General features: G+C 51.3%; 1 protein-coding gene across 6 annotated transcripts; it reads left to right on the top strand.

Annotated features, from left to right (window-relative positions):
• The first annotated feature begins 545 nt into the window (after positions 1-545).
• MGAT1 (alpha-1,3-mannosyl-glycoprotein 2-beta-N-acetylglucosaminyltransferase) lies at positions 546-21,351 on the top strand. Of its 6 annotated transcripts, XM_075998798.1 has the most exons (4): positions 1,607-1,713; positions 2,617-3,045; positions 18,216-18,391; positions 18,879-21,351. In XM_075998798.1, the coding sequence occupies exon 4, from the start codon at positions 18,979-18,981 to the stop codon at positions 20,311-20,313; it is 1,335 nt and encodes a 444-aa protein (XP_075854913.1). In that variant the 5' UTR covers positions 1,607-1,713; positions 2,617-3,045; positions 18,216-18,391; positions 18,879-18,978; the 3' UTR covers positions 20,314-21,351. The 6 variants fall into 6 exon arrangements, with proteins under 6 accessions (XP_012593994.2, XP_075854913.1, XP_012593992.2 ...); XM_012738540.3 differs by lacking the exons at positions 1,607-1,713; positions 18,216-18,391 and adding an exon at positions 546-1,011; XM_012738538.2 differs by lacking the exon at positions 18,216-18,391.
• The last annotated feature ends 3,165 nt before the right edge of the window (positions 21,352-24,516 follow it).

Below are 24,516 nucleotides of genomic sequence, written 5' to 3'. Positions count from 1 at the left end.
GGACACTCCGCCTGCAGGTCCTCCAGATGGAGTAATTGAACCAAAAATCTCTAGCTTACTCCTAAGTATTTATTCTGAAGGCAGAACATGCACAGGAGACCAGACTTCTGGCCCAGCTAGCACTCCTGCAATGTCAAAAGAGCACATTAACAGACTTAACAGCCTGCTTTAAGCTGGGAAAATGGCTGTGACATAGGTACCAAGGGCTGATAGTCTATAAAGAGTGCTTACAAATGAGTAAGGCAAAGATGAATCCAAATGGGCAAAAGATATGAGTAGGCAGTTTGCAAAAGTGATGCATAAGAACAGGTTCGGCTTTACTAGTAATTTAAAAAAGTATGCCGAGGTGTTGGAGGATTCTAGACATAGTTTGAAGGTAGAGTTAACGGGATTTCCACTTAGATTGCGTAGAGGATGTGAGGGAGAGCACGAAGGTGGCTTTTCCCAGTTTGGGTCTGAGTAGATGGAATTGCCAGTAATTGTGGTAGGAAAGACAGCTAGGTGAAGTAGGTTTAGGGCTGCGAGAAGATAACACACTTATTTGCGAACCTGTTGTATATTTGAGTGGAGTAGCAATATAATTTTTTTTAAAGTTTCCAATGTTATGACAACTTTCCAAACAAAACAATCATTTCCAGACTGCTGATCCAGCAACTACTCTATTCTCAGTGCTGAAAATTTTCAAGTTAGTCACTCTTCGTGATACGGAGAAATTACATGGATAGAAACATGCCAAAAGACCAAGGACGAGGCCTCTCCAACGCTCCAGTCGGAAGCGGGGCTCGCTCGGCGACAGCGACCCGGCCCGACGCGCCGGCGCCGTGTCAACACTCGCGGAGACCGCGGCGGCGAACGCGGAGCCCACGGCCGCGGCGGAGGCGCCCACCCTTTTCTGCCCTTTTCCAGACCGAGGAAGGTCCTGCCTCTTTAAGAGGGGCAGCGAGAGAGTAAGCGACGAACATGAAACGGCCTTCTTCTGGTATTGCTACACAGACCTCTGCAGAGGGACAGGTAAACACAGGCCTCGGTGCTTTCTGAATCGGTCCCCGTCGGGAGGACCGGCGCCCGGAACCGGAGCCGCACTGGCTTCTCCACAAACCTTGACCTGCGGGCCGTTGCTAGGCAACCCGCGCAGGCTCCGCCCCCACTTCCGGGCTCCTCGCCCCGCCTCCTCCCGCCCAAGCTCCGCCCGGTCAGGCGCAACCCGTGTTGGCGCTGGCGTCCGGCTGAGGCCCCGCGACGCATGCGTGCTCCTTCCCGCGGGGCTCGACGTGACGCGCGCTCCCGCTCTCGGCCACAGCCTTTGCCCCGCCCCTTCCTGTCTGGTCGCTGCGCCCCAGCTCCGTTCTCACCCAGACCTGAATCTGCCCACACCCAGTCTTCAGTCCCGTGAACAGTGACTGTAGAAAAGCCTCGAGCCCTGCAGACCCACCTCCCTTGCTCCCGTAGCGGCGGTGGTGACGGGCGGGGGGCGTGGGGTAGAAATATAGGCGGATGCGGGGAAGCGGCGGTTGCCGAAGGCCCGCTTCCGGAGGCCGGGCGGAAGTGGCTGTGGTGGATGGTGGGCGGGGGAACGGAGTGCGAGGGGAGGGCCGGGGCGCCGGGGGTCGAGGGGGTGGGGCCTGGGCCGGCGACTGGGACCGGGCCTGCGGCCTGGATTGCGACCCGGGGCGGGCAGTGGCTCCCAGCAGAAACGGGGCGGACGGGAACCAGGTAACGACCCGGCTTGGTTAGGGCGAGGGTCATCCGCAGGGCAGAGCAGTAGAGGTCGGAGTGTAAGGAGGGTCGCCGGGTCACCCCCTTCCCCTGTGAACCGCGAGCACGGGGTTCGGAGGAGACGGGTGGGAGGAGTTAATTATTGAAGGGAGGGGGAGGTCATGTGGACACCACGCCCCTACAGGAAGGAAGGGTGGGGGTGTGTGTTTAGGAGTAATTCTTGGAGGGGGAGGGGGCGACAGGCGCGGGCTCCCGAGAACTTGCAACCCCGTGGGGTGCTGCAGGCAGGAATTGGGCCTCAGATATCCTAAGAGAGCTCTCGGGGTGGCCCCGGGAAGGAGTTTGACGGAGATTGGGAATTACATCCCTGGCACAGTTTTAGAAACAGAGAGGGAGGTGAGGGTTGAAGGAAGGAAAGAACGCGCGTGGAAGGTGCCAGCATCTCTGCCTGGAAAGGATTTAGTTCCGTCTAAGGGAACTGTAGGATTAAAACGCTGAGCACCCTAAGAAGCTTGGGAGATTCGATTAGTGTGTGGCGCTTTAGACAAGAGGAGGGCAGGAGGAGGACATTCTTTTCTGTATTTCTTAGAAGAAATGCAAGTCTCCTGGTTACTTTTCCGTAGGGAGAGTAGATACGAGCCTCCTTTTATCCTGAATCATATAATAGCGCACACACACTCTTGATGAGGTGACTGTTTTGGGGTGCAATATGTGAGTGAGGTAGGTAATTTATATAAACTTCTGGAGTGTTTGAAGAAGGGTTTTTGATGCTAGAGCATAGTAAAGCTCTCTAATTTAGGTAAGAAGTGGGAACTAGAAAGTCTTAGAACCCATTTGGGCATATACTTGATTAGAGAGTATATACTAGAACATTAAACATACTGTTTAAATGTTCCGCAGGTTACCACAGAAATCAGCCTCCTGGGCCATGCCGTTTCTAAGACCTGTTTCTTCTCATGAGTCTCCGCAGAAGAGAGATAGGCCAGTCCTCACAATGGATGATATCCTCTGCCTGAACAAAAGACGGGATAGTATCTGGGATCTGTCTGTCATCAGACTCTGAGCTTAATAAGGCAGCTGAATGAAGGGATGTAACCAGACTCCAGAGAGGGACACTGAAGCCTCCGGGGGGGGAGGGGCCTGGACACACCCCTTCCCCCCAGACTCCTCCCCTTCCGGGTCCACTCAGCCATGGACTTGGGACCTGGATAAGAGGAGAGAAGCTACACTTCTGTTTGGTGGATTTGTTTTGGGATTCTTAGTTATGGCAATGTGGAGTGCTGCATGGAGGTTTGATATCTCCAGGGGAGCAGCTGAAAGAGGAGAAAGGTAAGGTTCCTGTCTCATTTCCCACTTAGTGTCTTGCAGTGCCTGTGCAGAAAGTGTTGAGTAGATCAAGTCTGGGGACACACAACCATTCTGGAAGTCTTAACTCTGATGGGTAACAGGAAGCTTCACCTCTGCTTCACGCTCTTTGGGTATAGACTTGTTTCCAATCTTTCCTTACCCAGGCTGGAGGAGTACCTCGTAAGGGCTTGTGAGCAAAGGCAATTGAAAGGTTAGGCTGGTGCGGTTAGGCCAAGGAGAACATGAAAAAAATTCAGGCTTCTGAAGGGAGATTGGAGTAGATTACCTTTAAGGGCCTTTCCAACACTGAGATAAAAGGATTCCAAATCAGTTTAGGCTAATACTCGGAATGGATTACCTAGGCAAAGGCAGGCTGCTCTGTTTTGGGGAGCTAACTGAATAGGACTGCTGAGGGGAAGGAGAAGGGAATGGTCTAGATCTGTGGTCCCCAACCACCAGGCTGCAGCCTGGTACTGGTCCGTAGCCTGTCAGGAAACTGCCTGAGCTCCCCACCATGCCCCCTTAACCCACGACAGACACCCTACCCCGCCACCCTGGTCCATGAAAAAATTGTCTTCTGTGAAACTGGTTCCTGGTACCAAAAAGGTTGGGCACCACTGGTCTAGATAACCTTCTAAATTGTCTTTATTTTTCCCTCCCCTATAAGGGAGCTTAGGGCATGAAACTTCATGAAAAGAGCAGAGGAACAGAACACAGTTTTGGGGATCAGCAAGACTGAGGTTCTAGTTCTGACTTCCTTAGTCAACATGCAACCCTACATATGTCGTTTTCACCTACAAAATGGGGATGACTTAACTTTCCAGGTCCCTGGCTAGTTGTCATAAGAAGCAAGTGAAATAATGATGGATTTTGGAAAGGATCCAGGTCTATGTATATTTAACAGTAACATTTTTGATATGTCTGTTTAATTGTCACACAACAGCTCTGAATTAGGAGTTCTGTTCTTTTATTGAATTAGTGTGCTGGCAAAAGCTTTAGATATTCTTAAGTAAAAGCCTGCCCTCAATTTGTCTCATCCTGTGGCTGTTAAACAATACCTGAGATCGTCAAGTTGTAGAAAAGGTGAATGGCGCCAAGGAGAAATTAGATTGAGGGATTCTACCAGATGCGATCTTGGCCCTCCTGGCTCTCCAGTCCCATTTCATTGTGCACCTTTGAGGCAGCAGATTAAGGAGAGGTGGAGGAAAGTTTAAGTCTCAAGGGCCAGGTGTCTGGTTAGGAGTTGGAACTGCCTGTTTTGGAGTACGTGCTGGGCTTTTCCTTCCTGTGCCACATCCTGGTCGTCTTTCCTTCTTTTTAAGATAAAGGTTTTTTCACACCGACATCTCTTCACCCTTTGTATTTTGGCAGATAGTGTTTCCACTTAAGTAGACCTGTTTGTAGTTATCTTCTCATGTCCTACCTGCTTCTTTGAACTCTGGTTTACCTGTGCCAGGATGTCTGCTCTTCCTAGTGACAATAAACAGCAGAAAGGAGAGGTGGAGCATGGTGTTGGGACTTTTGAGAGACAGTAGGATAAGGTGGACTGGGTGAGGAGCAGGAAACTTTGCTTCTAGCATCTCTAACCTCTTGATAGTTGAGTAATATCTGGGCCTCTCACATTCACTGGGGACTGGCAACAATAACATGAATGAAATCCTGTATTTTGAAAATACAATGAAAATCCTGTATTTATGCCTGACTTTCTTTGTTGAATTTCTTTCTCTCCCGTTTTTCTCTCCTGAATTTCTTTCTCCACCCTCCCGGCCACCCCTTCACCTGTGGCCTGAGGGCTGGGCAGGCAGGCCTGGGTGGCGTTGGTGTCCCTTAGTTGTTATTTCTCCTCTCAGGATGGGTGAGTCACCTTGCACAGCATTGCCTAGCAAATTCCAGGTGCCAGTCTTTGCTTAGGCACAGAAATCACAGCGATCCCTCAGGAATGTATGGTCCCAGGACGCATCACCAGCCATCTCTGGGGTCCTGCTCTGTGTCAGAAGGCTTTCCCCATCCTCGCTGGGAGGCCATCCTATCCCGTGAATGCCTACGAGTGCTTCCAAGCACTGGAAGTACCAAGGAGTTGTGTTGTAGTTGTATAGTATTTATATCATGTGATGCGGTCTGTCTGTTGTATCAGTTTTCCCTTACCACTTTATTGTGAGGAAGATAGAATAGGGATTATTTTCTCAATTTGAGTGGAAGCTACAGAAGCCCCGAGTGGGGAGGGCTTGCCTCAGTGTGGAGTGGTAGACACTGAACTGCCTGCCCAGGGCTGGGCTGTTTCCACACTATCTGACCTGACAGAGGCCATCTCGGTTCTGCTGTGAACCTCCGGGGGGAAGCTCTGGGCCCTGTTAAACAGCCTCTCCTCCTTCTAGGAGTGAGCCAGAGTTCCTCTCCCCTGTCATTGGTACTTCCCTCTGCCTGACCCTTCCACGGGACTGTCCGCTCAGGACAGCCACTGGCTTTCTCACAGGGGCACCAGGATGCTAGGGCATGGCACTTGTCAGGGGTCAGGACACCTAGCTAGGCCAGGGACAGACTTAACCGAGTGGTGTGTGTGTGTTATAACTGAATTTATTTTTACCCTTCTTTGTTCCAGAAGGAATTGTAGGGGGCTAGCCAGAAATTACACTTCACAGACGTTGCTCAGTGATTATTGTGGTAATCTTTTCACCTTTCCTGTCCTGTATGAGATAAGTTTCTGGATCTCCATGGGAGGCGAGAGCAAGAGATGTTGGGAGGGGCAGATCTGGAAACAAAACACTGATTTAAAATTTTGCTTTTACTTTTACTGATGGTTTCAAGACAAGATCTGTCTTAAGTTCTAAGCATGCATTCTTTCCAAATCATAAAATATTTTGGTATATCCTGAGCATAGTTAGTTAATGGGGGAGAAATTTCCTGGAACAGTTTTCATTTCCTTTTCCTCTCTTCATTTGTCTTTTGGTGGTGGTGAGGTGGGCAGGAAAGAGTCTTTCCCCTTCTAATTCTGTTTTGTCCTGTGACTGGATCCTCTTCTTTCTTCTATTTGTACATATTCCAATCCCAGGCTCATCCCCAGAATCCAGACACTTGGCCCCTTGTTGCTGCCCTTCCCCAAACACCCCTCCCCATGTAACCTCTGTCTGGAGCCCAGGGCCTCTTTTCCCAGATCAGTTTGGCACTCATTACCCTGGTTTCTTGTCTCTCGAACTAAATGTTTTTTCTTGCTTCCATCTAAGAATTCAGGCCATCCCAATTCTCTAACCAGGCCCTTTCTTCTTGGGATACTCCACTTGCAGTCAGGGAATTTCTATTCATAGATCTTCCTGTGAACTTTGGAATTTAAACAAAAGACTGTGGAGATGGATGTGAGTTATGCTGCACAAACAGTCCCCCATTCTGTTTCCCATTAAAGGGCCTTACATGGAGAAGTATCTTGCTTAGAGATGGGAATCTGACATGTCATGGGCTGGTCCGTCTTCTCCCACCTTTCAGCACCCCATTATGTCCTCCCTTTCTCCTGCAGGGTGACTTTAGTTCTCTGTGTTGTATCTACAAACCAGTGTTTCCCAACTTTTTACACTTTTAGGAAACCTCGTTTTCCTTCATGCCTTGACACTTGAGTTTGAGTTTGCAAGGCCCAGGCTCCCCAACTCTCTTCATTAGGAAAATGTAGAGAGAAGGCAGAGGTGAGAGACAATTGCCTCTGACTGGCACGTAAGCATGAGCTCGATTCTCCTGCCACAGTCCACAGAGTCAGCTAAACCGGACTCATTGGGCACATGGCCTCATTCCCAGCACACAGTCCAGCTTCACGGTATGCCAGCTTTGCTCCCTCTGCTCCTTCAGCGCGGCACTCCAGCCGCTTCTACCAAGACCTCCCTGCGGCCCCACTGTGCCCCTTCTGTATCGGGCATGTAGCCCTCAAAGAAAGCACTGGCCCTCGAGAATGTGGAGGTGCCGGGGGTGGGGGGTAGTGCCAGGCTTGGAGGCAGGAATGCCATGTCTAAAACCTAGCCATGCCCCCCATTAGGTCTTGTGACCTCCAGCAAGTTGGCACTCACCCTGAGCCTCAAACTCGTCTTCTGTAGAATGGGGATGATTCACACTCCGCAGAGTTGCTAGGGAGGGAGGGGTCCGACATGTGGAGGCCTCTCTCCATGCCTGGTGACCCCTTAGCAATTTCGGTTTAGCTCCTCCCCACCATACAGGGGCCTGTAGGGCATGCCCTGCCTTTTGTTCCTCTAGGACCCTGCACAATTCCCGGTTTCATGTAGAAACAAGTTAGCGAGCAAAGTCAGTCAGTCAGAAACCACACACTGCCGAGTTCCAGGCTGCTCTGTGCTCTGGAGCATGAGGGAGGCGTGGATGTCAGTAGCCTGTGTCACGTGGCGCAGCCCTTCTCAGGAAAGTCGCCTCCTGAGCAGCTGGTGGTTCAGCCCCGGACCCTTACTTTCCAGGGTCAGTGTGGGGGTGGGGTGGTGGGGAGCTGAGGCTTGGGCAGAGGGCCAGGCAGGAGAGACGCTGGAGAAATGGCTCCTCCCTTGGCCCCTGGCTTGCACTGAGGCCCGTCTGGAATCCAGGGCTCAGGCCTCAGGCCTGGGTGCCTGGAGAGACTTGCCTCTGTTCTGGGGCTGGTGCCCACCCCACGGTCAGGCCCTGCAGTCCCCGGTGCTCTGCGTCTCTCCTCCTCTTCACGTGGACTTTGCTCAAGAATCAGCCACAGGTATCTTTATGGAGTTTTCCCTTACTTGCTAGGCCAGGGTCATGAATTTCTTCTCCACCTCTTCTTCAGGTTTATTACCCTCCTTCCCTCTAAAACACTAAATGGTGCTGAGCGAGGTGGCTCACGCCTGTCATCCCAGCACTCTGGGAGGCCGAGGTGGGTGGATTGCTCAAGGTCAGGAGTTCGAGACCAGCCTGAGCAAGAGTGAGACCCCGTCTCTACTATAAATAGAAAGAAATTAATTGGCTAACTAAATATATATATATATATATATATATATATATATAAAAATTAGCCGGGCATGGGGGCGCATGCCTGTAGTCCCAGCTACTCAGGAGGCTGAGGCAGGAGGATCGCTTGAGCCCAGGAGTTCGAGGTTGCTGTGAGCGAGGCTGACGCCACAGCACTCTAACCCGGGCAACAGAAGTGAGACTCTGTCTCAAAAAAACAAAAAACACTAAATGGATGCTGACATCTAGGCTTTTCCGGGTTGCTCCCTCATCCCCTTTCACAGGCTGCCACAAAAGCCTGTGATTGAGTCCTTCCCTTCTTAGGGCTGGTGGCCCTAACCCTGTTCGCTGGTCTGTCTGCTTTTTTAAATCAGAACTAACAGCCCTCATTCCCCACCCCCAAAGGGAAAAACGGAAGAAAAAGAAACTGCTGGCCCTGGCCTGTTTTGGCCGCAGGTGTTTCCTCCCCAGTTCCCTTTTGGCCCCGGGCTCGAGTTCCTGCATCCCTGCCCGCCCGCTGCGGCCCGGCCGGTTGGGGGTGGGGCTCCGGCTTCCAGGTCCTGGCCGGGTCGGTGACCGCCCGAGCGGCCGCCCCGCCCCGGCCGGGCTCCTCCCCGCCCGGCCCCTCCGCGGGCGGGCCGGGCCCGTCTCAGTCCCCGGAGTCGCGGCCGGGAGCGGGTACGGCCCGCGGGCACAGCCGCCTCCCTCAGTCGTGGCCCGGGAAAACTTGGGGCGTTGAGCCCGCGGCGGTGACTGAGGGGGCGGGGACGCGAGGCAGGCCGGGAGGGGGCCGGCGGGAACCGGCGCCGACCGGTCCCGCCCTCTGCCCGCCCCGCCTTCCCGGGAAGGGCCACGTTGCCGCCGGCGGTAGGCAGCGGCGTTCCTCAGGAAGGACCCGCGGCGCGAGGGCGACGGCGGACGCGGGAAGCCGCGAGGCCCTGGTGAGTTGGTGCGGGACGGAGTCCGCCGAGGGAGGCCCCGCGGGCACCTAGAGGGCGCTCCGGGGCGCCGGCTGCGAGCCCTGGGGCGCCGAAAGCGCCGGCGTCTGGGCGTCCCTGTGAGGGTCTCGCCTCAGGAGCGGCCGGCCCGACCGAGTCCCGCCGCGCGCCGCCCCGGGCCGGGAGTCGGGGCCCTGCGTTCCGAGTCGGACCGCGGCGGGGGGGCGGGGGGCGGCCCCGCGGGCCGGAGGAGGTTGCGAAACTCGGCCGCCGGCGTCGGGTGCGGGGCTGGGAGGAGGCGGGTCTCCGCGGAGGGTTCGAGAGCGGGAGCGGGAAGTGACCTTTCCTTCAAACTTCACGTCGGCGTCCTCGCCACAAGTTTCTGGGAATCTTCTGCTCAGCCGCGAGGAAGTGTTGGCTGTGTGCTGACGTGCGTAAGCTGGCTGGGAAGTTTGTTCGCTCGCTGTTCGCTAACGTGTGCAGTGGGAGGCTCTGGGTGTGTGGCCCCGCGAGCTCTGGAGCAGGGGGGCTGGCCGGCGGGGCTCTGGGTGTGTGGCCCCGCGAGCTCTGGAGCAGGGGGGCTGGCCGGCGGGGCTCTGGGTGTGTGGCCCCGCGAGCTCTGGAGCAGGGGGGCTGGCCGGCGGGGCTCTGGGTGTGTGGCCCCGCGAGCTCTGGAGCAGGGGGGCTGGCCGGCGGGGCTCTGGGTGTGTGGCCCCGCGAGCTCTGGAGCAGGGGGGCTGGCCGGCGGGGCTCTGGGTGTGTGGCCCCGCGAGCTCTGGAGCAGGGGGGCTGGCCGGCGGGGCTCTAGGTGTGTGGCCCCGTGACCTCTGGAGCAGGGGGGCTGGCCGGCGGGGCTCTAGGTGTGTGGCCCCGTGACCTCTGGAGCAGGGGGGCTGTGGCGGCGGGGCTCTAGGTGTGTGGCCCCGCGAGCTCTGGAGCAGGGGGGCTGGCCGGCGGGGCTCTAGGTGTGTGGCCCCGTGACCTCTGGAGCAGGGGGGCTGTGGCGGCGGGGCTCTAGGTGTGTGGCCCCGTGACCTCTGGAGCAGGGGGGCTGGCCGGCGGGGCTCTAGGTGTGTGGCCCCGTGACCTCTGGAGCAGGGGGGCTGTGGCGGCGGGGCTCTAGGTGTGTGGCCCCGCGAGCTCTGGAGCAGGGGGGCTGGCTGGCGGGGCTCTAGGTGTGTGGCCCCGTGACCTCTGGAGCAGGGGGGCTGTGGCGGCGGGGCTCTAGGTGTGTGGCCCCGCGAGCTCTGGAGCAGGGGGGCTGGCCGGCGGGGCTCTAGGTGTGTGGCCCCGTGACCTCTGGAGCAGGGGGGCTGGTCAGCGGGGCTCTGGGTGTGTGGCCCCGCGAGCTCTGGAGCAGGGGGGCTGGCCGGCGGGCCTGTGTCCCCCAGACGCGCAGTCCCGCTTTGGCTAAGCCGTGCTGCTGTCGTGTGTTCAGTCTTCCTTTTAGAACGTCACTTTCTGCGATGTTATCCAACTTTGTTTTCTGTCGTTTATAATGCTTTTTGACCATGTAGCCCTTGTTCTTAGAGGCACACATCATGCAGGGTCTGCCTTGCACCAGGAATCACTGCTTTCTGACCCTTCCCATTAGTGGAGATCATTGAGCTCACCTGGACCCCTGCTTCTGTCTTACTCTCACACTTAGAAAGCACTGCAGCATGTCTCACCTCAGTGGTATTGGGGAAATTGTCACTATTCTCCTCATCTAGACACCAGGGACCTTGGAGGTGATCCAAATCAGTCTGCCACTTTACTGATAGGAGAACTGAGGAACAGGTGCGTCAAGTGACTTGTCCAAGGTTACCTGGCTTGCTGGTGCTGGATTGCCTAAATCCCAGGCCTTCATGCTTTTTGCTGCACCAGTATTGCATTTCCCCTTAGCCTTTTCTTTTCCCTCCTAGGTCTTTTTCTCTAAGCCCTTGAATACACTAACTTAGTGTGTCTTCTGATTCCCTTTCATTTCTTTATTCCTGAAATTATGGAGCCTGGTACATGATATAGGAGTCTAAGAATGAACAAAAAGTAATTTAGTTAGATCTCCATTATCTGTGATGTGTCTTGTATTTTCTGGACTTTCTGATAGTGGCTTTCAACATACTGAGCAAGGCAGAGATAGAAGGGAAAGTCTATCAATATTCTTTCCACCCTTATACTTAATTTTAGAGCTAAGTATGACTTCTCTGTTATTGCTCATGATTGGAAGTTGACTATCTGGTGTTGACTTGCTGTTTAAGAAATATTTTTGCCACAGTGAGGGAGAATACCGTGGAATCAGAGTGTTAGAAAGGCTCCCACAGCTCATAGGCAGTACTTGAAGAAATTGAGTGAGCCCAACAGGGCTTGGTAGGACCTGCCCTGAGCCACCTGGGTTTTGGCTGACAGTTTTGTATACTGAAAAGACTCACTCATCTCCCACCATGGTACAGATGTCTTGGTACTTGGTGTGGACCAGGTACGTCATTTCCCTAAAGGAGTTGTGAAAACTCTAGAAAATTTAAGCCAGTTTTGAGTTTGTGCCTTGCAGGCCAATATCATAAATAATATCTTTAGGGACTCAGGTCAGGATTAAGGACAGTTCTTTTTTAAGAAGGAAGGTGTGGCACATTGGACTTACCCCAAATGGCCTCACCTGTAAATACTCCATTCTACATGTCATAATTTGACACGGGTCTTCCTCCCACCCAGTGGTGGGTTTGCCGTTCTCTCCCCTTGAATGTGGGTAGGGACTTGTGATTTCCTTGACCAGTGAGTAAGACAGAAGTAGTCCAAGGCTGGATCAGGAAAAGAATCCAGCTTCATGTGGTTTGCTCTCTTTCTTGAGACACTCACCTTTTGAACACAGCCATCATGCTCAGAGGAAGCCTGGGCCATGTATGTCCACGAGGAGTTTCCACATGGAGGTTCCACATGGAGGTGCCACGTGGAAGTGCCTTGTGGAAGTACTGTAGCCAGCACTCCAACTAGTGTTTCAGCTGAGGCCGGCATCAGCCTGCAAACATGTGAGAGAATGAGCCTCTAGGGGACTCTGGCCCTCAGCTTTTGAATCATCCAGCTAGAGTCTCAGACATGGTAGAGCAGAGATGGGTTATTTCCTCTATACCCCACTGTCTAAGAGGGAATAAATAGTTGCTATTGTCTTAACTAAATTAAAGTAATTTATTATTCAGCATTGGATACCTGATAACAAAGGGGACTTGAGTAGAGACAGGGCCTCAGCATTTAGATTCGGGGCCCATGCACCATTTGGGGCACCCCGTTTGTCAAAGTTATGTAGATTCTGTTTTACTCATTGTTTCAGGTACTTATTGCTATGTAATCACCCCAAAGTTTAGTGGCTGACAACAACAGAAGGATTAATATCTCAGTTATGTGGTTCTTGCCTGTTTTCGTGTAGGGTGCAGTCAGATGTGATGGAGCCGGGATCATATGGAAGGCTTCCTCCAGTGTCTAGTGGTTGAGGCTGGCTGTCATCTGGGACTGTAGCTGGGGTTGTCAGCTGGAATACCTGTAGGTGTCCTATCCATGTGGCAGGGTTGCAGGAGCAAGTGCCTTAAAAGCACCAGCTGGAAACTGTTGCCTTTATGAACTAGTGTCACAAGTCATGTAGCATCACTTCTTCCCAGAATCAAAGGCAGGAAGCATGGACCCTCACCTCTGGAGGGAGAAGTGTCATTGTCACTTTGTTAGAAGAGCTTATGGGATGGGATGGGACGGGATGGGATATGTGGTGGTCATCTTTGGAAAATGTCACCTTTCACTCTCTTGCTGCTGGTTTGGCCTTTCTCCTCAATTTGGTTAATAATGCAAGCAGTCTTCCATCTAGCCACTTGAACCTCATACATGTGCCAAGCACTGTGATGGGCACAGAGATCATCATAAAGCCCTTTTTCCTAAGGAATAAAGGCACGAGCCAGGTAAGGTGCAGCCATAGATTCTGTTACACGGTGTGGAGCAAGTTTGTGGGTGTCTGGGATGGGATGGAAGGGGCCGCCTGAACCGGGCCTTAAAGGATGTGTGGGTGGCTTGCAGGTGGGGCTGTGGTAACATGCAGGATGAGGGGCCAGCTGGAGCAAAGACACAGCTGTATACAGGCACGCTTACTGGGGAAATAATAGCCTGCTGAGGCCAGGTTGGAGGAGAGGTTGAAAAAGGATGTTTGAGGCATTTTGTTGGGAAGGAACTTGTGTGTCATAATAACGAGCTTGAGTTTTATTCTGTGCGCAGCAGAAGCCTCTGCTAGTTTTTAAGACAGGTTGATGCGTGACCAGGCATGCACTTTAGGAAGGATGCTCTGTTGCTGTTGAAGGTTTGTTAGAGGGAAGCAAGATTAGTGGCAGGTAGACCAGCTAGGAAACTATTAATACATCCAGAGTTCAGGTTTAAACAATATTTACTATCATAATAAGGAAAGTGTTCAGGTTAAACGGAGGGTTTGAAATGGGACTCTGGCAGGAAATGAGTAACTTTGTCTTTTCTGTTTTCATAATTTTGAAGTTCTTGGGGTTAGATATGTGTCATAATTTAGAATGTTTTGGATTTTGAAAAGATGAACTGGTGCATTTACTCTGTAATGTAAGATCTGGAGCAGCACACGGTAAGCCGCCATGTTTATTTCTGTACCAAAATGTATGAATAGTCACTCTAGGAGAGATAAATAAAGACTATAAGTAGCCTCATATTAGATCAGATCAGATTTCACCGAGTGAGGTTTTACTGCCAAATAAGTTTAGAAAAGTTCTGCTTTTCGTTGCTTTTTCGATTTGGGAGTTGTAGTTGAGGGCTTGTGGGTATGTGTGGCATACACACAGAAGCCAGGTTTTAGGTCTCAGGCAAATCTTTTTTTGTTGGTTTTTTTTTGAGACAGAGTCTCACTCTGTTGTCCAGCCTAGAGTGCCGTGGCGTCAGCCTCGCTCACAGCAATCTCCAACTCCTGGGCTCGAGCAATCCTTCTGCCTCAGCCTCCCGAGTAGCTGGGACTACAGGCAGAGGCCACCATACCCTGCTGATGTTTTCTATTCTTAGTAGAGACGGGGTCTCACTCTTGCTCAGGCTGGTCTCGAACTCCTGACCTCAAGCGATCCTCCCACCTTGGCCTCCCAGAATGCTGGATGACAGGCGTGAGCCACCGTGCCCGGCCCAGGCAGATCTGAGTGTTGAGGGGCCTAGCACAGCAGCTCGGTGCTCAGAAGATTGCTCTGATCTACACGGCTTTGGGGTGAGGCAGGAGGCTTCCAAAGGCCTCCCTTAGTGTGAGTGGGCCACCTAATTCCAGTGTCTGGAGAAAAATAAAAAGTTACCTGAAGGGTATGGAAGTCATCTGAAGGGTAGAGAGGATGTGGTCCCTTGGGGTTTTACTGTCAGAGCTTGCAGGTCTGAGGTGGTTCATTGATAAGTCAGGGACAGGCTGTTCCTCTGGCCTTGAGGACAGCACCTTCAGCTAGTGGAGTTCAGTGTCTCTTCACTTTCCCCACCCTTTTACCTAAAGACTTTTTCCTGCTCAGTCACTTAGGGGGCAGGAAGCTGAGAGATAAGAAATCGTGTCCATGAAATTGGAGGGAAAGTTCCAACATTGACCACATCCTGGGGGAGAGTAAAGAAATCAGAAGTCTTCTGGGCATCACTCTGTTCTTCCAGGAAACTCTAATTGGTATATGAGCACCGACAAAATAGGAGTTTAATTACACAGTTAAATGGAAACATACTTGAGGTTTCTGAGAAGACTGAAGTTCTGGAGTTGTGGGGTAGTTGGTTTCCTGGAGGCAGACAAGTGGCACTGGATGCCGGCAGGGGCTCCAGAATCCCGGTCCCTTTAGAAACCCTTCAGGATCAGCCCTTTTGTTCCAGATCTGCTGGCTCAAGAGACCAGGGCCCCAGAGATTAGATCTGGGACCCAGGCTTTTAGCTAGGATTAGAGAAGTGAGCGGTGAGGCAGAGGGTAACTGTAGAGCAGTTGGCGTAAGAGGGGACATACCGGAAGCCTTGGGGTACGAAGGGTGAGACTAGAGGCAGGAGGGCCCTGGAGGCTTGTGGTCTGGAATGGCTGGGAGCTGGGTGGTGTTTCAGATCCTTTCAAGTCGTGGACTCTGGCAGAGCATGAGACCCTGTCTTTTTCTTGTTGATTGTGTGTCCTGGTCACTTTCCAGAGCCTGGCAGAGAGCAGGTGTGTGATGCATGTTGTCGAGTGACCGAGGCATTCAGGGTAAACAGGTGGTCTCAGTTTGCCTTAGTGATGTGCCCAGGTGGGGCTGTCCTGATGGACAAAGCCGTTTAGAGCTGTGTGCTGGGTCCGCATGCGTGATTTTTAAGAAACTTTGTTTGGAAATAGTTTCAAGCTTATGAAGAAGTTGAAAAAAATAAAAATGGTATAAGGAAACTGATATGTGTGTATTCCCTTGACTCAGATTTGTCTGTTAGCGTTTTGCTCCGTTTGCTCTCTCTCCACATATATACACATTATATTTTTGTTCTGAACCGTTTGAGAAGTTGCCTCTCTACCTCTAAATACTTCAGGATGTTTTACCTAAGAATTGGGATATTCTCTTACATACCCATAGCTGTTATCAATCAGTTAACCTGGTCTCTATATTCCAATTTTGTCATCTACCCAATGATGTATTTAAAAAAAAAAGTTTTATTGAGGTATAATTGACATACAGTGAGGTGCACATATTTAAAATGTACAATTTGATAAGTTTTGACATTTGTATACACCTATAAAAAAATGTATCACCACGGTCAGGATAATAAACATACACCCTCCTAAAAGCTTCCTAATGCCCTGCCTGAAACCTTCTCTGCTGGCCCTCCCCGACCATCCTCAGGCAACCACTGATCTGCTTTCTCTCAATATAGATTAGTTTTTGTTTTCCGAAGTTTTATATAAATGGAATCATAGTGTATGTGTTCTTTTTTGGTCTTTCACATCTTCTGTAGTTACTTTGAGATTCATCCGTGTGTTGTGTATGTCAGTTTATTTGATTTTATTGATGAATATTATTCCATTTCATGGATAAACCCTAATTTGTTTATCCATATTCCCCTGCTGATGGGCCTTTGGGTTATTTCTAGTTTTGGGTGATTATGAATGAAGCTGCTATAAACATTCCTGTGTAGTTTTTTGTGTGTGGACGTATGTTTTCATTTCTCTTGGATGTGTACCTAGGAGTACATTTGTTGAGTCATATGATAACTCTATGTTTAGCATTTTGACAAACTACTATAAAAGAACATTATTTCCATATCTCACATCATATACAAAAATCAACTTAAAATGAATCATAAACCTAAATGTAAAATCTAACACTGTAAAACTTACAGAGGAAAATATAGGGAGAAATCTTTGTGACCTGGGGTTAGGCAAAGATTTCTTAGATGTAATGCCAAAAGTATGATCTATAAAAGGAAAAAAAAAAAACAAACCCTGATAATTGGACATTATCAAAATTAAGAACTTCTTCAGTTGACACTAAGAGAGTAGAAGGACAAGGTTTTGAATTTTTGCCAGTGTAATGAGTGAGAAATATCATCTCAGGATAGTTTTAATTTGCATTTTTGTTACTATGAGTGAAGTTGAACATTTTTTCATAGAAGGACCGTTTGAGTTTACCTTTTTCTTTGTCCCATTTTCTGTGGAATTTTTGTCCTTTTTTTCCCCTTTGTTATTGAAAGGTCATTGTCTCTTAGGGTATTGGGTCTTTATTTGTGATGTGTGTTGGAAAAATTCTCTCGTGGTTTGTCATTTGTCTTTTACTTGTTTAAGGTGTTTTTTATCCGTGTAAAAGTATTTCAAGTAGTGAAATATTTTGGTTTTCCCTTTCATTGCATCTGGATTTTGAGTCATACTTAGAAAGCCTTTCCCTACACCCAGGTTCTTGAGGAATTTACCCATATTTTTCTCCAGCGTTTTTATAGTTTTATTTTTTTCCAAATAGCTTTTCTTAGTCTATTTAGTGTTGCTATAACAATACCTGAGACTGGGTGATTTATAAAGAAACAGGTTTATTTGGCTGGTGATTCTGGTAGCTGGAAAGTTCAAGATCAGGCACCCCATCTGGCGAGGGTCTTGTGTTGCTTCAACTCGAGGCAGAAAGTGGAAGGGGCAGTGGGTGCATTTAAAGAGTCATGCTAGAGACACTGGGCTTGCTCATACCAGTCTGCTGTCTCTGGGGAACTCTGACCCCTGTGAGAGTCATTAATCTACTCATGATGGTCCACTCTGTGGCCCAGACACCCCCACTTGGCCCTACCTCCCAACACTGAGTTTCAGAGGGACAAACCATATTCAAACCATGGCATAGCTATGTAATTATTCTAACTATCTGTAATACCATCTTTGCCCCAGTAATTTTAATTATCACCTTTGTCATACATGAGATTTCTGTGTATAATGAATTTATTTCTGGAGTTTAAATTCTTTTCCATTGGATGGCCTGTTTGTTTATGTACCAGTACCACGCAGTTTTAATTACAGAGGCTTTGTAGTATGTATTTTAATATCTCATAGGGCTAGTCCCCCCTCACAGCTCATTTTCATTATTTTTATAGATAGTTGTGTGTTCTTTAGTTTTTCATGTAAACTTTGGTGTCAGTTTGTTTAGTTCCAAAAAAAAAGTGTTTTATTGGGATTTTTGATGATGCTGAGATGTCCTAACCAGGAATAAGGGATGTTCAAGTATTCTTTTGTTTTCTTTCAGGAATTATAGTTTTGTTCATATAGGTTTGCAATGTTTTTTGTTAAGTTTATTTCCAAATATTTTATTATTTTCATGGCTTTTGTAAATAGGGTTTTCTCATCCATTATTTCTTGTAAGTTACTATTTGTGGATATAAAGGCTGTTGATTTTTTTTTTTTTTTTTTTTTTTTGAGACAGAGTCTCGCTTTGTTGCCCAGGCTAGAGTGCGTGCTTTGGCGTCAGCCTCGCTCACAGCAACCTCAAACTCCTGGGCTCAAGCGATCCTGCTGCCTCAGCCTCCCAAGTAGCTGGGACTACAGGCATGCGCCACCATGCCCAGCTAATTTTTTCTATATATATATTAGTTGGCCAATTAATTTCTTTCTATTTATAGTAGAGACGGGGTCTCGCTCTTGCTCAGGCTGGTTTTGAACTCCTGACCTTGAGCAATCCGCCCGCCTCGGCCTCCCAGAGAGCTAGGATTACAGGCGTGAGCCACCTGCCGGCCAAGGCTGTTGATTTTTGTAAGTTGATTTTTTTATCCTGCTATCTTGCTCAGTTCTTTGTTTGGTTTAGTTTTTATCATTGATTTGTCTTCCAGGCATGTTCTCACAGCATCAGCAAATGGAGATACTTTTGCTTCTTTTCCATTTGTTTTTTGTGGTTCATTTGCATTGGCTGATATATCCAACAGAATGTTAAATATCCCTGGAGATCATGGGCAGCTTGGCTTTGCTCCTGACATTTGTGGGAATGCCTCTGGTGCTTCCTTATTAGGTAAGGTGCTAGCTTCAGTGCTGATGTATAATATTTGATTCTTAAAATTAGTGATCTTGGGGCAGTTTGATTTGAGGAATGGGAAGCATATGGTCACGCCCCTTGCTCTTCCCCCTAAGCTCTGGATGGAAGATGGGAAATGAAATCTGTCAGATAGAGAAGGAGAAGTTGGGGTTAGTTTGCTCTCTCCCTTCCACCAGTATCACTCTCAACCTCCCCCGCAAACACATGTTGCTTTTCTGGGGACTCACCACCTCATTTTGGAGTGGTGGAGCATGCTGTCATAATCCTATTCTGCCATGCAGGCTGACTGCCTAGATTAGGGGAAAGACAGCTCTTTCTAGGAGTGCTCTGGAGTCAATCTCCTGGCCTTCCTTCTCCCTTCTTTTTTTTACTTGTTTCTGTATCATCCACCATTCCTCAACCCTCTGGGGGTGTGGAGCCACGTGCCTTTGTGGTGACAATCGGTTTTCTCTCTCCTCCTTAGGTGCATGGCTGCTCCCTAATCCCTAGGACTGGGTGAGCGAGCCAGGCAAGCCCCGGCAGCCTTGAGCCCTCCCCTCGCCTTGCTCCCTTGCGGGGGCAGGATGCTGAAGAAGCAGTCTGCAGGGCTCGTGCTGTGGGGCGCTATCCTCTTCGTGGCCTGGAATGCCCTGCTGCTCCTTTTCTTCTGGACACGCCCGGCGCCTGGCAGGCCCCCCTCGGACAGTGCCCTGGACGACGACCCTGCCAGCCTCACCCGAGAAGTGATCCGCCTGGCCCAGGACGCCGAGGTGGAGCTGGAGCGCCAGCGGGGGCTGCTGCAGCAGATCAGGGAGCACCGCGCGCTGTGGAGCCAGCGCCGGGGGGTGCCCACGCCGGCCCCGCCGCGCGTGCCCGTGACCCCGCCGCCCGCGGTCATCCCTATCCTGGTCATCGCCTGCGACCGCAGCACCGTCCGGCGCTGCCTCGACAAGCTGCTGCACTACCGGCCCTCGGCCGAGCGCTTCCCCGTCATCGTCAGCCAGGACTGCGGGCACGAGGAGACGGCCCAGGTCATCGCCTCGTACGGCAGCGCCGTCACGCACATCCGCCAGCCCGACCTGAGCAGCATCGCCGTGCCGCCCGACCACCGCAAGTTCCAGGGCTACTACAAGATCGCGCGGCACTACCGCTGGGCGCTCAGCCAGATCTTCCACGAGTTCAAGTTCCCGGCAGCCGTGGTGGTGGAGGATGACCTCGAGGTGGCTCCCGACTTCTTCGAGTATTTCCAGGCCACCTACCCGCTGCTGAGGGCCGATCCCTCCCTCTGGTGTGTGTCTGCCTGGAATGACAATGGCAAGGAGCAGATGGTGGACTCGAGCAAGCCCGAGCTGCTCTATCGCACGGACTTTTTCCCTGGTCTGGGCTGGCTGCTGCTGGCTGAGCTCTGGGCTGAGCTGGAGCCTAAGTGGCCCAAGGCCTTCTGGGACGACTGGATGCGCCGGCCCGAGCAGCGGAAGGGGCGGGCCTGCATACGCCCTGAAATCTCCAGAACGATGACCTTTGGCCGCAAGGGTGTGAGCCACGGGCAGTTCTTTGACCAGCACCTCAAGTTCATCAAGCTGAACCAGCAGTTTGTGCACTTCACCCGGCTTGACCTGTCGCACCTGCAGCGGGAGGCCTACGACCGGGATTTCCTCGCCCGTGTCTATGGCGCGCCCCAGCTGCAGGTGGAGACGGTGAAGACCAATGATCGGAAGGAGCTGGGGGAGGTTCGGGTGCAGTACACGGGCAGGGACAGCTTCAAGGCCTTTGCCAAGGCCCTGGGTGTCATGGATGACCTCAAGTCGGGGGTCCCCAGGGCTGGCTACCGGGGCATTGTCACCTTCCAGTTCCGGGGCCGCCGTGTCCACCTGGCTCCTCCGCAGACCTGGGACGGCTATGATCCCAGCTGGAATTAGCAGCACCTGACTGTCCCTCCTGGGCCCCTTCCTTGCCATATCATGAGCTGAGACAGGACCACAGTCCTAGGGCTGCATTGTCCTGTCTGTGTTTCCCTCTTGGGCCCATTTATCTTTTGTTGTTGTTTTTTTGAGTTGCATTTGAGTGCACAGATGATAACGTGAGGATTCTCTCGTTCTCAAGGGAGGCAGACGAGGAGCGCTATTCTGGGGTCTGTTGGAGGGTGTTAAGGCGGAAACCACTGTGTGAGCTTGTTGGGACCAGAAATGTCCATGTCCTGAGCTTTCTCTGGGAGCATCTGCAGAGCGATTGGCGACGTTAGCGCTTTGACCAGGCCCCTCTCCCTGATCGGCTCTTGAAGCCAGGGCCTGAGCCCTGCACCCTTTCTCCCTGTCTCCCAGTTGGGGCCCTGGGTTATGGGAAAAGGGGCGTATTTGTGGCCAAAATGAGACCAACCAAAAGGGCTTCCTTGTCAGGGCCAGGGCAGCATTGTCTCCTTATCCTTGAGCCCTGCCCAGCCCTTCTTTCCCTGCAGCCTGGCAGCTTGTGGCTCTCAGATGGAAAGTCGAAGGGGAAAAGCAGGACCTCTCCTCAGCTCATGTTCAGCCGTTGAGGGAGAGGAGGTGGGAGGAAGGCCTCGAGCAGCGACAACCCCTTCCTCCTCTTGCTCAGAGAGACACTGTCCCTTGACCCCCTTCCTTCCAACAGTTGGTTCCCTCCCTGCTGCTTCAGGAGGTGCCGTGCTGTGCCGGGTTGGTGAAGCCGGAATTTGGCTCCTTGTGCCCCTTTTCCACCCAGGGTTTGGTGCACAGGCTGCTCCCTGAGGGCTGGGGCTCTGATGGCCTCATTGTGAGGAGGGAGAGCAGCCACAACCTGGAAGGCTGGCCCTGGCCGCCGCCCGCCCTGGGGCATCCTCGTGTCACGTTAGGTTGGAGGGGAATTTGTGTGTTTTTGTTTGTTGCCTGACCTCAGCTTCATGGAAAAAAGTGGAAACTACAGAATTATTTTGAAAAGTAAAGGCTGAATTGTCTGAAAAATATTTGTGTGAGTGTGTGTGTCTTGGACAGAGAGCTGAAGGGTGGGGGAAGACAGGAAAAGCAGGGAGAACAAGGACTAAGGGAGGGGGCTGTCAAGTGAGAGGAAGGGGAGAAGCTGAGGATAGAAAGCAGGTGGCGGGAAGAGAAGAGCAGAAGGGAAACCCAGGACAGCCGAGGAAGGCCAGGCTCTTCTCTGGAGCCAGGCTGTGGCCCTCAGACCCCACTTCCCGGTTCCTGTCTCCCCGGCTGAGCCTGCCTGCTCTGGGGGGAGCTGGGGCATTCCTGAGTGGGTGCTTTGTGCCAGCATCCTCTGCTGATACAGGCAGCGTTTACTGGGCACCTCCACTACCAGCCAGGGAGCCCCAGGGGGTGCCCCCCATACACGGCAGGTTCAGCAGTGGCGCTTAGACGCCTGACCATGACCCCAGTCAGAGTGCCTTTCATGCTAACAACCAGAATACCCACCAAATGTTGCCTGGAGTGTTGTTTACCCATATCACATGCAGCACATCCTGAGAGTTTCTATGTTCTACTAATGCATTTTTTGTTTAAAAACACACTGTGACTGGATGCAGTGGCTCATGCCTGTCATCCTAGCACTCTGGGAAGCCAAGACGGGAGGATCGTTTGAGCTCAGGAGTTCAAGACCAGCCTGAGCAAGAGGGAGACCCCGTCTCTACTGAAAGAGAGAATTAGCCGGGCGTGGATGGCACATGCCTGTAGTCCCAGCTACTCGGGAGGCTGAGGCAGGAGGATCAATTGAGCCCAGGAGTTTGAGGTTGCTGTGAGCAGAACTGATACCACAGCACTCTACCCAAGGTAACAGCAAGACTGTTTCAAAAAAAAACAAACAACAAAACAACACTGTGACCCACCGACTTGATTTCATCAGTAGGTCTGAAAACCCTGGGCTAAGTGACTGTCGGCTCAGACCACTCGGGAGAGCCAAACCAGAGGAGTCTGTGGAGGGCGTGGCTCCAGGCCCCTTCTCCGGGAACCAGTGTCAGATGATCTGTTTGTCAGGAAATTGGGGTGGAGTTGCTTTTGCCTTTCCCTGTTGCTCTTAAATGGATTATTTAGCCTTGTTTTTTGTTAAATGAGGCAGATGGTCATTGTCCATGATTTGCAGATACGGACACAAGCCCGGAGAGGAGCACGTGATACCTGACAGTCAAGTCAAGGGTTTGGCTGCCAGACTGTGTTCTTAGCACTTGATTTACTTAATATTTGCTAACCAAGTGTTTTGTTCTGAGTGCTCCATGACTTTAATACTAACTTATTTAATCCTCAGAGCAATCCTGGGTGGTAAGTGCTGTTTTACTGGTGAAGAAACGCCAGCAAACATAGAGGTCAGCTTGCCCGAGCCACACAGGTGGCGGGGCAGCACCAGGACTGGAGTGGAACCGTGCTGTTCACTGTGTGACACCGGGCTGCCCCATTCTAGCCTAGACTGCCTTTCCTCCGCGTCCCTCCCAGCCTCTCTTGGATTCTCAGGCCCCAGGGCAACGGCCCTCTCCTGCCAGGGGTGGTCGGGAGTAGGAAGAAGGGGAGAAGCAGGGCCTGAGGCCTGTGGGCGCCAAAAGGACACAAGACAGCCTGGTTTCTCAGGTTTCTCCTGAAGTGAGGCACATTTCCGGGTCCCTTGGTATTCGCTTTGTCAAGGCATTCTCGGGGCTGATTGGCGGGGGCTTTCTTAGCTCAAGCTGTCATAACAAAATACCGTGGTCTGGGTGGCTTAACACCTTAACTGCCATGTGAGTTGTATTTAACTCACCAGTTTTGAGCCCAGGGCCTCATGAAGCACATGTAACTCACAGGTCTCTTAACTTTGGGGGCTGTGAGAACCATTTTTCAAGTTGCATGTAACTCTTGCACAGAAAACAATGAAAATAACATTTTTCATTAAATTAGAAAGGATCGGCCGGGTGTGGTGGCTCACACCTGTAATCCTAGCACTCTGGGAGGCCGAGGTGGGCAGATTGCTCAAGGTCAGGAGTTTGAAACCAGCCTGAGCAAGAGCGAGACCCCGTCTCTACTATAAATAGAAAGAAATTAATTGGCCAACTACAGGCCAATTACAGGCGTGAGGCACCGTGCCCGGCCAATAAGTTAGTAACTTATTGTCTCAAGGAATCTGTTTTTTTAGTATTTTGATCTCAGGGGTTTTTTTGTTATCGTTGTTGTTTTAACATAAACGGTGGTCAATTGTATCTAAACTCCTGGAATCTAGATTTAAGGTTTCTCTGAAATTTGTTTGGCTAAGAGCGGTCCATGGAGTTGGCATGAGGCTTATGGTTTTATTTTAATTTACATTACTATGCTTTAACTAGTATAATTGAATAATGCTTTCTTTATGTATGCATGGGAAATACCCAGTCATTTATCTTTAGTGTATTCATTAAGTATATAACCCCCACACCTATCTCACTCATGCTGGAGCATAGAAAACAACCCGCATGCCTGGGGCACACTCCAGATAGGTGCTTGTAATCCCCTACTTCCTCCACCTGACTCAACCCAGCTCTGTCCCCTCCCGCCCTAGCCCCACTCACTGCTGTCCCAAGCGAGGACTCCCTGCTGGAGCCCCAGCCCTTGGCCAGTGCAATGCTTTGGTAAGTCTGACCTTCCCGCCACCAGGTTGAGGAGTGGCTTTGAATAAAATCTGAGTGATGAGTTCAAGGGTCAGTTGGAGTCTACACACCAGAGACAGAGTAACAAAAGATCCAAGGAAGGGAGTAGCCCGTGCAAAGTCCTGAGCCATGGAAAGACTTCACAAAGTTCAATGTGGCTGCAGTTTGGGATTCGTGCAGGAGGTGAGCTGCAGGGAGAGGGCTCAGATGGCAGAGACCTCAGCTTTCCACTGTGCGAAGAATCAAAGGCAAACTCCATGCCATGCCTGGTGAGACTGCGTGGCCCAGCCCCCACCTGGGCCCCTAGGCTCCTCTCCCGTGCCCTCCCCCACCCGCAGGCCTGCTTTGAACTCACCAGGACTTTGCATCTTTGGGCCTTTGTATACCCTCTTCTCTCAGCTTAGAATCCCCCTCCCCATCCCACCTCTCCTAGTTAACCCTTTGCACTTGGATGTCGAGTGTGGATAATGTCGAGTGGATAATGAGAAAAAAGCAAGCGTGTGCAGAGGGTTAATGCACTCGTCAGAAAAGTCAG

The sequence above is a fragment of the Microcebus murinus genome, chromosome 30 (assembly GCF_040939455.1).
Source record: "Microcebus murinus isolate Inina chromosome 30, M.murinus_Inina_mat1.0, whole genome shotgun sequence".
Classification (NCBI taxonomy): Eukaryota; Metazoa; Chordata; class Mammalia; order Primates; family Cheirogaleidae; genus Microcebus; species Microcebus murinus.
This window is presented reverse-complemented; position numbering and strand designations above follow the sequence as displayed.

Coding starts and splice junctions, on each gene's coding strand:
- MGAT1 (XM_012738540.3), top strand. CDS start 18,979: ATGCTGAAGAAGCAGTCTGCAGGGCTCGTGCTGTGGGGCGCTATCCTC.